General features: G+C 41.6%; 2 protein-coding genes and 1 pseudogene across 12 annotated transcripts in view; 1 reads left to right on the top strand and 2 right to left on the bottom strand.

The window, feature by feature from the left end:
* ATE1 (arginyltransferase 1) overlaps positions 1 to 4289 on the bottom strand; it is a 201465-nt gene extending 197176 nt beyond the window's left edge. For 3 of the 7 annotated variants that reach the window (XM_039870812.1, XM_039870809.1, XM_039870813.1), the window contains exons 1-2: positions 3257 to 3411; positions 945 to 1008 (exon numbers count right to left, since the gene is read on the bottom strand). In XM_039870812.1, coding sequence (XP_039726746.1) covers positions 945 to 1008; positions 3257 to 3362 — 170 coding nt within the window. In that variant the 5' untranslated portion in view covers positions 3363 to 3411. Of the gene's footprint in view, positions 1 to 944; positions 1009 to 2928; positions 3139 to 3256; positions 3420 to 3756 lie in introns of those variants that run through there. The other 4 variants (XM_039870810.1, XM_039870815.1, XM_039870814.1 and 1 more) reach the window with 4 other exon arrangements.
* On the top strand, positions 3438 to 14645 carry LOC120608858 (putative uncharacterized protein ZNRD1-AS1). Of its 5 annotated transcripts, none has more exons than XM_039870822.1 (4): positions 3439 to 3575; positions 4821 to 4944; positions 10616 to 10691; positions 12694 to 14645. In XM_039870822.1, exon 4 carries the CDS (start codon positions 12723 to 12725, stop codon positions 13386 to 13388), a length of 666 nt encoding a protein of 221 aa, XP_039726756.1. In that variant the 5' UTR covers positions 3439 to 3575; positions 4821 to 4944; positions 10616 to 10691; positions 12694 to 12722; the 3' UTR covers positions 13389 to 14645. The 5 variants fall into 5 exon arrangements, with proteins under 5 accessions (XP_039726755.1, XP_039726754.1, XP_039726752.1 ...); XM_039870819.1 differs by having other exon boundaries at positions 3441 to 3575; positions 12573 to 14645; XM_039870821.1 differs by lacking the exon at positions 4821 to 4944 and having other exon boundaries at positions 3438 to 3575.
* On the bottom strand, positions 4642 to 4760 carry LOC120608900 (uncharacterized; annotated as a pseudogene).
* Positions 14646 to 15154: the final 509 nt, after the last annotated feature.

The raw sequence follows: 15154 nt of genomic DNA, 5'->3' as shown, positions 1-15154 counted from the left end.
CTACGTAAAAGTAACTATCAAAAAACTTAGTCGTCAAAGGCAATGTGTGGACTTTAATGGAATCCAGATTCACATAAACCAATTATTAAATAAAAAAGACATTTTGAGACAAGCAGAAAATCTAATCAAAATTAGGAAACAGGTGACATTAAAGAATTATCAATTTTGTTAAGTATAAAAATGGCATTGTGGATGTTATAAAGGAAAAAAAATCCTTGTCTCTTACAAACATACTTATTACAGGTATATTGACACGATACCTGAAATTTGCTTTAAATTACTTAATGGGGAGAGAAGTGGGAGAGTATCTTAGCTCATTTGGGCTGTTATCACCAAATGCCACAGACTGAGTGGCTTCTAAATAACAGAAATTTATTCCCCATAGTCTTGGAGGCTAGATGTCCAAGATCAAGGCACCAGCCGCCATGGAGTCTCGTGAAGACAAGCTTCCTGATTGCTCTTTTCAGTGTGTCCTCACATGGCAGAAGGGCAAAGGAGCTCTCTGCAGACTCTTTTATAAGGGCACTAATCTCATTCATGAGGGATCCATCTATGTCACCTAATCACCTCCCAAAGGCTCCACCTCCAGATACCATCATAATGGGAGTTAGGACTGAACGTAAGAACTTGGGTGGAACACTAACGTTCAGTCCATTGCAGGAAGCAAGGAGAACTGATGAAATGAGATCGGCAAAATGTTCGCTGTTGATGCTTGGTGACAGGTACAGGGGGTTCATTAAAATACACTCTCTACGCTTGTATATATTTGACGTTTTCCCAAAAAACAGCTTCAAAAAGAAAACGAAATCACTACACAAAAGAATTAAAAATTTTTCTTAAACCTCTTTCCAACAACGGGAAAACATTTTAGAGGCAAACGATATTCTTTTCAATTCTAAGAACCTGAATGACGAGAGCAGCATCTTTGTAGTAAGGAGCTTTACCTCCGCCAGCCTCGGTCTATAAGATCCTGATAATCCTGTACGGTCATGGTATGTGCCCACATGCCTGAAAAAATAAGGAACGTGTTAGCTACAGCAAGCTGAACTTCTTACTTTTTTTTAATTCAAAGCATTATTTTAATGTGAATATAGAAGCAAAAAAATTTAGCTTATACTGGAGAAATGAAAGTCTGTACATACTTCATACTTGTTAGTTTGACATAATACATAACATAAATAAAAATTATGATGTATTTATCTTAATTTTTAAAAAGCAAACACATCACTGATTACATTTAATTCAGGACTGGTCAACAGTCTCTATGACATCATAAATTTAGATCCTCACTGCAATCAGATTACATCACACTTTTAAACCATAGTATCTCCAATAATTTAAGAAACTGGTCTCTTCAGAAGAATTAGAAAGCTAATGTTTTCTTGTGCACATAAATTCTCCTGATTTTTATACGTTTTACATATACACAGAGAATAGTCTTGATCTTTAAAAATAGGACGAATGTGCACAGCAATATTCCTCTGAAGTAAAACAGAGTAACGCAGGTTCTACGTTATCATTATGATGAAATTACAGAGCCATAAAAAAATGAAGACTATGAAAAAACATTAAAAGGAATACCTGAATTAATGTTAAAAGAAAAATGAATTTTTTCCTTGTAAACAGTAAACTGCATCAGAGGTAAAGACAGCGGCAGGCTCCATAGAGCAGGATGGAGCAGGATGCAGTGCGAAAAGCTTGGGCACTGGAGAACAACAGAAATGTCCAGAAGCCTGGGGGTGGGGTGGGGCTCAATAAGGCCAACAAGTTACTCTACCAGGCTCAATTTCATCATCTGTAAACAAGGAATAATAAAACCTACCTATCCAATAGGTGGGGTGCCCTCTTGTAAAGATTATTATTAGAATTAAATTAAAATGATAAAAATTTACAGTTATCTCTATAGGTGAAAAGGTTGAAAGCAGGTTTCTTCCAAAGAACTTTAGACACAGGACATCTATATTAATCAATTTTCTCTTACTAAAACTAATGGAAAAATAAGAATCTATTAATTTGAGACATATTTAATATAACTTATTATATATATATTACAATCACAACACTAAAATTCTGAAAAGGAGACGAGAGGAATCTATAATACCCTAAGGCGTACTACCAGTCACAGTTTACTGTGCTTCTCCTGAGTTTTTTGCTCCCAGGGTTGGAATCATGGTCATTTGTTCACCGTTTAACCAACCCTACACTCTATACATTTTTCCACTTAGCTCATCTTCATATTCTTCACTCCTAATGACTGCATTACATTCTACTCCTTCTCACCCACAAGAAGCACCTAATAAACACTTTTAATTAATGAGTAAATACACACACTATAATAAGAGCCCAAAGCATGCCCCTGTGGGGCATTTATGTTTTTAAAATGGGAACTATCTAAATTTACATCTTTGAAGATATTTCACTTTCCACAATGCTGGATTATTCTTTAAAATATGAGATTCTACATTTGCCAATGTTTATAAATAAATGAAATAAACAATGTTTTGTTTACAAACAACAAATCTTCTGAAAGAAACCTGAACCATGATGGAGGGGGAAAAAAAACAAACTGTAGGCTGGCCTTATCGTCGTCATTGAGATCGGTGGAGGAATGACATGGCATATAAACATCTGGTAAAAATTTCAAAACCAGCACAAACAAGCACCCTCCCTCATCAGTAGCGACTACGGTCACCAGTTTCTTGTATATGCTTCCAGAGACACTGTATTCATGGATGCCCATGCACGTCTGCACACACACCGTTTTCTACACAAATGACACAACCTGACATTCACTGTCCTGCGCCTTGCGTTTTGCACTTACTATGGAGATGCTCCCACATCCGCATCAGCACGTAAAGGTCTGCCTGCCCCAGCCCTAACTGCCTACACTACAGTGCTCCCTGGCACAGCATGCCATCATCTATTTACCCGTCTCCTGCTGGTGATGGACATCTGTTTCCACACTTTGAGGTACCGAGAGACAATCACTATTTCGCATGTCCGAGCACCTGTGTGAATAAACACCTAAAAACTTCCCTGCTGAATCAGCTGAGGTCCGTTTTAAATTAACAGCCGCGGCCCTCCCGGGGCAGCTGCGTTCCGCACTCCCTCCAAGAGACAGAGGCCGGACGGGGACTCCAGCCGCCGTGGGTCCCTCGAGCCGACCCGCCCGAGTGGGGCAGCCACGACCCCCGAAGACGCCCGCCAGCCGCGGTGCCCCCAAGATCGCGACGCCCTCCTCCGCGGGCCAGCTCACCATTGGAGCGACTTCCCGACTCGTTCTTGCAATAGCCACAGCGGTAAAAGTCCTCGCCCTGGAAATACTCCACGATGCTGGACGAAAGAGCGGCCCAGGAAGCCATGGCCCCGGCCCTCTAAACGCGACGCAGCCCAGCTTAGCGCCGCCGCCACCCCACAATGCACCGCGCCGCCCAGAGGCGCACGCGAAGCCGCACGGGCGCCGGCGGCTCGGGCCTCGCCGCAGCCCCTCGGCGCTGACGCCGCCCGCGCCATCTTGGCCCAGGGCAGCTTTCCGCTATTTACGTTCGTTCTTGGGAGAGGGAACGCCATATTCGGTGAGGATGAGACGGGGTGTGAAAGGAATCGGTCTGGGAAGAAACGAGTGGGAAGGGGAAGCGGGAGTAAGGGGAGCCGAGCCTGTGGGCTCCCCTGCGAGGGGTTGGCCGGGGCGCGGCGGGCGGTGCGGGGCGTGGACGCGAGGCGGCCGCGCCCAGCCCCGTGGACGGGGACACTCACCGCAGGACACCTTGCCCTCCTCGGATTCGCAGTAGCCGCAGTGGTAGCCGGCCTTGAGGCCTTTGTACTCCACCACCGAGGCCATGGCCGCCGCCAGGGACGCGCAGGCCGGCCACGCCTCTCGGCGGCCCGGGGCCGACCTGGGAAGAGCGCGGGGGCCCGCCGCGGGGAGGATTGGGGAGCGAGGCCGGCCCGTGCTCCCCGGTTCCCCGGCCTGGCCCCCGGACCGGCGCCTCGGGTCCCGTCGGTGTTGGGGCCGTCTCGAACGTTAGCAGGGACGTTAGCGTGTGTGGCAGTTATGAAAGCGGGTCCCTTCGCCTACTCCATCGCCGATCCTTCCCACCACTTCGCGTTGTCGGCCGCCTTTTGCAGATAAGGAAACTGAAGCACGGAGGTTGTAATCGCTCAGTTTTTTCCTGTAGGTTTCAGTTTAAGTTACCATCTCAGGCTGTCGCTCACCACCCTGTAGCCAGCTCAAGCTTCTTCCAAACCAACAAGCACTCACTTAAGTCCACATGCAGACATCCAGTGAATGGCTCGGGTAGTTGAACGCTTACCGCTTTTAAAGGAAACTGTCAGACTTTTTTTCAATAGTTTCCTCACAGTCTTACTGATTTGTGATCAGACTTTTGAAATTTTGTCAATCTGGTAAGTGGAAAAGTTTTCTAAGGATATATCTCCGATATGAGTTGAAAATTATTTTTCTTTTTTTTTCAGTTCTTTTTTTTTACTTATAATTTTTATTGCCAAAAATATTAAAATTTTTGTATAATTGGAAAATAAAGGAAACTGTCAGAGCCAGCATTGTAAGCCCAGTGCCACCATGACTTACGGCTTTTAGAGAGAAACTAGAAATCAGATTTTTTTAAGTACAATTTTTTAAATTGCCTACAGCACCTGGTATTCCTAGGTGGTCTCCCATCCAAGTACTAACCAGGCCCAACCCTGCTTAACTTCTGAGATCAGACGGGATCAGTCATGGACAGGGTGACATGGCCATACACTAAAGTACAATTTTTAAATGTTGCTTTAATATAATTGTTTTTTTTTTTTTAACTGTGCAGGACAAACAAAACATATAGGCTGAATTCAGCCCATGAGTCTCCAACCTGCAACCACTATTTTAAAGAGGATTTCCTAAAGAGTAACAGTCCGAGGCAAAGTATAAAAATGAGTACCTCCAGCAAGGTAATGCCTTGATCTTTACCTCATGTGTGCAGATAGACTGTCCTTATATTTTTCCCAGTCAACAATAAAGCTAATTATCTTTTTGCAATACTTTAAAAAAAATGAAATAGTGAAACTTGAGTTGACCCCAAGGTCCACTGTGCTGGATATGGGCCTGGTTAAATTGAACTGATTTAGTAGTGGCAGACTGACCTATTTGCTAAGCATCACTTGCGCCTTACATAATGAAAAAAAAACCCTAAGGGATAGCTACGGAGCATGCAGCAGCTTTTCAGGGTCCCTCTGAGCTTCTCTAGCTCCAACTCAAATGCTTTACTAGATCTCAGTATCATGTTCTTAAGACGGATTTCACCCATTTTGTTCATTATGACAAATTTGATTATTCCTTGTCCTTCCTGGGATAGGCTCTCATTTCAAATGAAAGTGAGGGCTTTTTAAATAAAACAGCAGAATGCCATGCTCAGTACAAAAGTAGGAGGCCAGGAGACTTTTCAGTCTTATAGTCTTGTCCCTCTTCACTTCTGTTCCTTTGAAGACCCAACTTTATCCCAGGCCCTACACCAACCTTAGCCAGAGCACTCCAGGACATACCAGCCTTGAACAATGAGAATGTCCAAAGTCCTAAGCATATGTTTTAAAACTCATTTAATCCTTACAGCAACTTCACAACATAGAAAACAAAGACCAGGGAGGCTAAATAACTTGCCCAAGGTCATACAACTAGTTAAAAACATAGGGAGAAAGGGTGATAGAATTAAAAAATACTAAAGTGGAAAAGAGGACTTTTGTAGGACTGTGTAGGACATAACAATAATACCAATTAAAAGACTGTCAAACAGGATTAAAAAAAAATAAGACCCAATTACATGTTATCTACCAAAAAAATTCACTTTAAATATAAAAACATTAGATTAAAAGTGAAGGGATAGAGAAAGATGTATTGTTAACACTAATCAAAAGAAAGCTGGACTAAACTACATTAATTTCAGACAAAGTAAACTTATGAACAAAGAAAATTAGGGAAAAAAAGGCATTGCATCATGATAAAGGGGTCAATTCTCCAAGAAGATATGTCTTTTTTGTGTATGCACCAAGCACAGTAGCAAAATATGTGAGGCAAAAACATTCAGCAGGCATTAAGTCAGGACATAATTGAACTCGACAATACCATCAATCAGCTCGATCTGATATCTACAGAACACTTCCTCCAACAGCAGCAGAATACACATTCTCTAGTTCAAGTGGAACATTCACCAAAATAAACCACATTCCAGGTCATAAAAAAACACCTTAACAAATTTAAGAGAATAAGTATGCTCTCAGACCATAATGGAATAAAACTAGAAATCAATAATAGAAAAGTAGCTGAAGAATTCCAGAACAACACACTTCTAAATGACACGTGGGTCAAAGAAGTGTCAAGAGAAATTTAGAAATATTTGAACTAAACATGAAAATACAACTTCTAAAAGTGTGAAATGCAGCAAAAGAAGTATTTAGAGGGAAATTTATAGCACCGAATGCATGCATTAGAAAGAAACAAGATCTCAAATTGATAATATAAGTTACCTCAGGAGACTAGAAAAAGAAGAGCAAATTAAATGCAAAATAAGCAGAAAGAAGAAATAACAAATTAAAGCAAAAATAAATGAAATCGAATACAGAAAATCAATAGGGAAAGTCAACAAAACCAAAAGCTGGTTCTTAGAAAAGATCAATAAAATTGATAAAACTGTAGTGAAAACTAAACAATTGCCAATATCAGAAATGAAGGACCATCACTACTGATCCCATGGACATTAAAAGGATAATAAAGGAATAATATGAACACCTGTATACTCATATATATGATAACCTAGAAGAAACCGATCAATTCTTTGAAAGACACAATCTACCAAAACTCAGAAGAAGAAAGAAAGAATCTGAATAGGCCTTTATCTAAAGAAATAGAGTCAATAATTAATGGCCTATGAAAACAGCACCAGGGCCGGATATGTTCACCGGTGAATTCTACCAAACATATAAGGAAGAAATTATATCAACTCTTCTATAGTCTCTTCCAGAAAATAGAAGCAAAGGGAAACTTTTTAACTCATTTTATGACGCCAGCATTACCGTAATACCAAAACCGAAGACATTATAAGAAAGAAAAACTACAGAACGTTACCTCATGAACATAGATGCAAAAATCCTCAATAAAATGTATTAGTAAATGGAATCCAACAATACAAGGAATTATACACCACTGCCAAGTAGGACTTATTCCACGTAAGCAACCCTGGTTCAACATTGCAAAAGCAATTAATATAATCAAAATTCCTCTATGTAATCAAGATTCAGTCCTTCGCTTTGTCAGCTGTGACTTCGAACACAAAGCTTAACTCCCTTAGCTGCCATTTCCTCATACGAAAAATGGGGAGAATATTACCACATAGGGCGGTTGGAATGTCAGCTTTTTATGTTTAGATACTATCAGAGGCACTCCTATTTTTCAAGTTTGTGTTCAAACTCCTGCAAGATGGAGACAGCAGGCAAGGTACTATTTCCAATGCTAGAAGTTAATCTGTGATTATCTGTGAAGTTTATTTCAAGTTCAGTGACATGAGAAATGGTTAATAATTTTAGTTCAGAAACCACCATCATCTTCCCTAGCTAGGACTTCTGATGACTATTTAAACATTTCATGATTTTTCACAAAGGATTAAAATTTAGCCATTTAATAAAATATTGTTAGCAGTCTTTTTCTTTTTACATTTATCATAGAAAAAAAACTCAGGCCATCTTTTGCTTATGTTAGGGAAAAGTCTAGTCTTGCTCAGTTTGTTTCAACCTGATTTGCTATCAAAAATGTTCTTTATCTCCCTGGTTTATATTCTTTATCCCCCCAGTTTTTCTGAGGAGAGAGAAACAATTTACAGCATAGTACTTAAAAGTACTTTTACGTCTATGTGATTCTCTATATGTTTTAATTAAGCTGGTGCCTTCAAGAGAGGCTCACATTAAGAACTGCCTATTTTTCTTTATCAAAATAAGAGGCTTCTATTGTTTTCATGGGAGGATAACAAGATACCGTCTTTTAGCACGTCACACGGTGCCCGGCTCATAGCGAATACAGGCAAACCTTGGAGACATGGTAGGTTAGGTTCCAGACCACCACAATAAAGCAAATTGTAATCTTGTTAGGAGAGGGTCTTTGAATTTGTGAGAAAAGGCAACGTCTATGTAAGTGCAACGGAACAAGTTATACCTATATTAGGAACTTGTAGTATGATGCTGTCATGTCTCAGTTACATAACGATTTGGGCTGAACTGATATCACATGAGTGACATCTGAGTGGCATGACTTTACCAGTGTTAAAATGGTATCTATGAAGCAAATGAAGATTAAAATGTAAATTGAAATTTAATTGAGTGTTTGGTAAGAAATAGAAAACACTGTCGTGACTTGGTGTTTGGAATTCTTTGATTTTTTTTTAAGCATAAAATATTTCTGAAAATGAAATAAAACATTTGGGGGGCTACAGTTTCAAGAAGTCATACAAATAGCATATATTTTGGAAGGGACAGGTTTTATTCCTAATAAGAAGGCAAGTTGTGATTAATCACTCTATTTTCAAGAACTAGAGACATCTTAATAGGGTACACGAAGACTCTGGACAGATGAAGTTTCCATCATGGCGAAGAGCATCTTGAAGTGAATATGCAGAATCATTGTCGTTAATTTGTACTTCAACACTGCTTGTCTTTAATGACCAGTTATGAACAAAATTAAATAATGCGACAAGTATATTAAATGGTGTTAAAGCACAAAACCTTCGCAGCAGCAACAGCATTGAGCTGAGTGACACGCCAGCTAAGTGAAGATGAGACCACGTGACTGGGCCTTCAGCCTACTTGTCAGACCTCCACCAACTACTGAGTGTGTGCAGGACCCACTCCAAGGTTTTCCACTGATTCCGATAGGCAATATATATTTTAAAAAAAGAAAAAGACGCTTCTGTTGCCTTGAAAGATGCTTTCTCCAACTGCACTGAGATGAGATGCCTGTGTCTGTACATCACAACCCCTTTACCTTGTCTCTGGCCATTCAGTCCAGCTCACAGTGAAGTTCCCTGACAACCAGATGATGTCCACCTACCGCCTCACAGTAGTCTCAATCTAGGATAGTGATGACACAAAAAGCTTGTGACTGCTACTGGTTGCCCTAGGAAGCAGTCCAAGGAAGGCATCCTGAAGGATCAATAGTAGCTAGCTGAAAGTGTGAAAGAGGGCCGGAGACTTTGTTGGGTGGAAAACAGTATTTTGCAGAAGAGAGAACAAGAGATTAGAGTGGGGAGAACACCTCAGGAGAGCAGACACAGAGGAAGAGGGTGAAGAGCAACAATGTTCTTCCTGAAGCTGGAGTTTGATAAGGCAATGGCTGAAAAAAATGACACAAAAGAGAAACAGTATGAGGCCACAAGAACAGTGGAAGTGACCAAAGGCACCGCGGGGCGAGGATGCAGTGGGGGTCTACGGAAGGACCGACCAGCAGTGCAGACCCCACCTGCACACCCTCCCTTGGTGACAGACTCAGAATGGTTGGCTCTGAGTCCGGAAGAACAGTAGGTATTACTTTCCTCCCCTTTGAAGTTAAGGCAGAATATTCATCTATCTAGGAACAGATGTAGCACAGGAATGAAAATTATGTGCTCCTGAGTCACGCAGGCACAAATTCTGCTTCTGAAACTAACCACAGGACCTTTGGCAACTTGGCCTCAGCCCACTCTGCCATGATTTGGGGGATGATGAGTACCTACCCCATAGATTGTTTGGAAGATTAAGTTCTTAGCACAATGCCTAGTGTAAATGTTGCTATGGAAATACAAGAACCTCCTAGGGAAAAAAATATGAAAGCAGATATATGTCTTCTTAAGAAATTAGCTTTACTTAAAAGGCAAATTAATTTTTAGTTTTTTTCTAGTTTTATGTTATAAAATCCTTCTCTTTTCACTGTTAAGTCAGAGAAACAATATTTATAAACCAGATTGCTAAACATAGAACCTGTCTGCTTACTAAGCAGGTAAATAACAGGTCTTGAGTATGCCTAAAATGTGACTCTGCTCTGTCTTAAATGACAATTCTCTTCATTAAGTTAAAAAAAACTTTCTTGCTATCAAATTTTTATTATCTAAGTAAACCTTTGATAAGAATCATGAAATGTTATAGTTGGATAGCTGCTGTAAATTAATGATAGCTTATAAATTTATTGTCAATAACTTTATGCATAACCACTTAAAATGGACTGACTTTGAGAACTTATTTTCCCATCAAAGGTAAGTTCTTTGTTCCACCAACGATCATACACAGACAGTGCTGTGTGGAATTTGAAATAGCAACTCAGCCTCCCCTCTCCAGGGTTAAAATAAAGGTACTTCTGACAATCCCAACCTCAAACAATGTGGCTTTTTGCTTATGCTTTTATTAGAGAGCATTCCTTCCTTGCTTCAAGGAAAAATACAAGAAATTAAACGTATTGCAGAGTCCTTCCTATTGACAGAGAAATGCCTTTCGCATCATATATATAAGGAAAGTCAGTCCCAAATCAACTCCCTAATACAATTCATGCCAGAGCATGTTCCCTGAAACCCTCCTACGAATCCTAGTATCATTTCTCTTTTTGTTCTTCTAGATTGGCCTGGGCCCAAAACACTCAAGACCCTCGGATTGCAGTAGGTTCCCAGTCCCCACTAGAAAAGAAGATTAAGGTGAGGAAATACATTTACCGTGAACTTTGGAGCTGGTAGTACAATCATGAAGGGTTTATCACCAGCGTTTCAAAGGAGAGAGCTCTGCCTTTATGGTCTAGTTCAGCATTTGGTTCACCTCGCAGCGTGGTGCCGGCGGGGTAGGACTGAGCACAGCGTGGACGTTAAACAGACTGTTACCACAGATCGTGCTAAGTGGCATGAAAGGGTGGGATTTTATTTGAATGAGTATGTGAAAGGTCTGAGGAAGTGACATTAAAGCTGAAACCTAGAAGCTACATACGTAAGTACCACAGTCAGAGCTACTATAGTGTATGTTTCTGGAGTCTATGAAGGAAGAGCACGTGAAAATAAATGGGAAAGAGAATATGGTTTTTGAGGAACAGAAAAGTCAGTGTGAGTGCAGCAGAGTGAGCAAGCAGTCGGGCTGACAAGACCGTTTGGAGAGGCATCAGCTACCAGGTCGTTGTGCCATACTGGGATCTGGGATTTTCTAAAAGCAACAGGACCCCATCCCAGGCTTCTCTGCAGGAAAGTGATGGGCTCAGATTTGTGTAATTCACGGAGCACTCTGGCTCCCGTGTGACTGGTCTGAGGGGGCCGAGGGCAGAAGGAAAGGAGTATGGATTCAGGGCAGCCAGCGAGGCTGCTCCCCTAAAGTGTGGGCATTTTGAAGTTAGAAATGACAGGACTGAGAAGGGGGGAGTTGAAGAGAGCGCTTCAGAGGAAGAGTCAGGAGACGTCAAGGACAGTACCTCGGTCTGAAGCCGACAGGTGAGCCCAGCGCAGGCCTCATGCCTTGACTGTCTTGCTCGCCCCTTATGCCCACTCTCTGGAGCAGCGCCTGACTCGTGGAAGGTCACCTGGTTGAATGACTGAGGCTGTCTGTGTCCAAGGAGGCCTAAACGTGACTCTGCTCTCTCTTAAGTGACAATTTCTCTGCTATGTTTTCCTACGTTACATTTAAAAGATAGAACCAGCAAAGCAGGTGGTGGGAGTGGCCATAAAGTAGGAAAATGAGGGGCTGGTCAGTCACTTGGGGATATTCAGCTAACAGCTGGATAAGTCTAGGGAGTCCAAGATAGCCCCAGCCACATGCCCTTGGCAATAGCCTGGAAACCAGAAGAAAATAAAGTATTTCAAGGAGGACAGAGTGGTCACTTCTGTTGCATGCTGCTGACAGGTCAAGTGTGGCAGGCACAGAGATGGGAGCATTGAGTTTGTCAATGTGGCGATCCCTCGTGACCCAGACGAGGGCAGTCTCAGAGAGGCGGTGGGGTCGGAAATCCAGTGGAAGAGGACTGAGGGGAGAATGTGAGGTGAGGACGTGGAGAGGGGTTATAGGTAACTGCTTCGAGTTACACCGTGAAGGGAGCAAAAAAGGCAGCAGAAGCTAGAGAGAGATGCAGTAAACAAAGTTTTCCTCTTCTGAAGACTATATCCTGAAGCATATTTTTATGCTGATGGAGTGATCCAGTAGCAGGAAAATTTTGATGAAGTAGGAAAGGGAATTTGATAATTGCACACTGAAGTTCTTAAAGCTCAACAAGCATGGGTGACAGAACTGGCTTTTGATAAAGGGACACTGTTTTCATCATAAAGACAGGTAGGCAGAGTCCGGGATGGATGCCTGACAGTGGGAAGAGGAGGTGCTCCTAAGTGACTGCTTCTGTTTCCTAGAAGAAGTTTAAGGCAAATCTTCAACTAGGAGGGAACACTGGGGAAGGGAGTGTAGATCTGAAAAGGACGTGAAACACAGTTAAGAGACCCTAATGGCACATGGTGTAGGAGGCCAGCAGGGCTAACAGTCAATTGAGAGCTGTGCCAAGACTGTAATAAAGGACATCCTACTTAAAAAGTTCTAATACTTCCTTCGACAAGAGTTTAGGTGGTGTCCATTCTTCAGAAGTGAGGAGACTGTTAGTCCAAAAGTTTCAACAGGAGAATGAAACGCTTCATAAACTTAAGGCCACATCTTTTGACTTCTGGTTTGCTAAAACAGAAGAATACTATAGTCAGCGACATCAAGAAATGATGCAGGAAGAGGAATGGGAAGACGAAATGGTTCCCAGATGGGATATGAAAATAAAGGAAGAGGAAACAAGACCACAAAGTGAAAAAACACAAGATGCTAAAAAATGGGACTATCTAGTGTCTGAGAGAGAGCTGAAGCAGATCGAGAAACACATACACCGAGCGGAACAAGCTAGAGGCCTCAGAGACCACGAGTATCGACTAGTTCCTCAAAGAATTCCAAGGGAAGTACTTTTCACCAATTCATCCACACTGGAGAAGGATGAGAAGGCTGAAAATATCCACAAAACACCCAAGGCTAAAACCAAAATGCACAAGGTAGAGTGGACAAAGGAACAGATAAAGAAACATCAAGACCGAATGATTCGAGGGAGAGAACTCACAAAGCAAAGAAATGATCAGCAAGGTGCTCAGAAACTCGATACCCAGGCTCCTCCTCTCCTAAAATCTCAAGTGCAGAAAGAGGAAGTAAAAGAATTTGAACAGGTCACAGCCTATCCAATTGTCCAGCCTCACCCGGAAGCACTTATAGAAGTGACAATCCTCAGGGAAAAGTCAAAAGAAGAGAGTAAAATTAAAAAACCACTTCGAAGGGAGCTCTTGTGTATACCACCGTTTTTGAAAAGTCAACTAGAGAAAAATAAAGTTAAAAATATTTTCTAGATTATATTTTTTACACTAGCATACTTTCATAGCTATTAGTACAATAAAATCCTATACCCTAATTGTTTCTAAGTCCATCAAACTAAAAAAAAGTTAAGCCACAGCACCATTTTGTTATATCTCACAGTTGTGTATCAGGAATTCAGGCAGAGCTCAGCAGAGCAAGTTTTCTGCCCCATGTGGTACCACTGGAGCCACTCGGGGACACTCAGGTGATGGCTGGGCTAGTCAGGAGGGTCCAAGACTGCTTCCCCTATATGCCCTTGCAGGACGGGCTAGAAGGCTAGGCTTCGCTTGGCTGGTCCCTTCCTCTTTCTCTCCTCCCCATGTAGTTTCAGGTCATGTAGTAGTTGAATTTATTACATGGTGACTGAGGATTCTGAGAGGCTTGCAAACACTACAAGGCTTTTTATGAACTAGCCTCAGAAACCCCAGAACATCACTTCTGCCATATTCTACTGCTCAAAGAAGTCACCAAGACCAGCCCAAAATCAAAGGGAAGAGGAAACAGACTTCCTCTTAAAAAAATCTACAGCCTCTCCAAAACTCTGAAGTCTGTCACACACCTACCTCTACACTTAGTTATACCCTAAAAACTCAACAAGTATCTTTATATAAACAAAGAATACTATGATTTCAGTTTTGAGTTGATCTTGACTAAAGAGGCCTACCCCTTTCCCCCCTTGCAAAGGTAAATATAGAAGAGGATGTAAAAGCCTGTTAAATTATTATGCAGACAACATATTGTCTTGCATTCTCCAATTCACCTGAAATTGAATGGCATATCATGACCCTAGGCCTAAGCCCTATCCTTGCTAGAGATCCAGTCTCCAGGATGTAGCCCCTCAAGGGGGAAGAGAACATAGAAGAAATAAAACAGGACACGTCCCATTCTCTAGTATGAAAAGCTCTATTGAGAATATGGACTAGAGAATAGGGTAGCAATTTATGGGGAATGTGGAATCTAAGAATGTACCCCGGATGGCAGCTCCTTAGGTAGGCAGAGCAGTTAGGAGGAAAGCCTGGCTCGTCTTCAACACCGGTGCCTACCTCCTGCCGGCCACCAGCAGCACAGAAGGCGCAGCCCTGGCTGCAGGGTAACTCCACACGAAAAGACGTGCAAATAAACCACGTGCGGAACACAGGCAAGAACAAGGTGCTCCTAAAACACCAAGTTCTGGGGGGAAAGAAAGGTATTGGGGATATGACATGAGTTTGATTTCGAGCTTGAACTCGAGTTAAAGATAATATGCAGTAGTCTTGGTTTATTATTATTATTATTATTATTTTATTATTTTCTGCATGTAAAGCAGACGTGCTAACCGCTACACTGTGGAACCATGTCCTTGTTTTTTTTCAATTCAGAAGTTGAAAGAGGAAAAAGTAGCCCATCATCAGCCTGTCTAGATAACGTCTGGTGATAATTTTTTAAAATAATGAAAAAGTCCACAGTTAGAAAACCCAATAGTTCCAGAAAGGTACCAGCTTTTCCTCCTTGGTTTAAAAAAGGTAACCGCTTTTAAATGTCTTATATAAATAGTGTTTGAAACAAGTAGAAGAAAGGGGAAGAGGAAGGCAACACCCAAACACGCACACTTGAAAAATTATGTTAAGACCACATGTGTGATTCCATTTATGGGAAACGTCCAAATTAGCAAATTTGTGGGGATAGAAATAGGCAAATTTATAGACAAAGTAGGTTAGTGGTTGGTTAAGGCTGAGGGGTGAAGGGTGGGCGAGGAAGGTTGAGTGACTGCTAATGGGGA

This window comes from Pteropus medius, unplaced genomic scaffold (genome assembly GCF_902729225.1).
Source record: "Pteropus medius unplaced genomic scaffold, Ma_sr-lr_union100, whole genome shotgun sequence".
Taxonomy (NCBI): Eukaryota; Metazoa; Chordata; class Mammalia; order Chiroptera; family Pteropodidae; genus Pteropus; species Pteropus medius.
This window is presented reverse-complemented; position numbering and strand designations above follow the sequence as displayed.

Coding starts and splice junctions, on each gene's coding strand:
- LOC120608858 (XM_039870821.1), top strand. CDS start 12,723: ATGATGCAGGAAGAGGAATGGGAAGACGAAATGGTTCCCAGATGGGAT.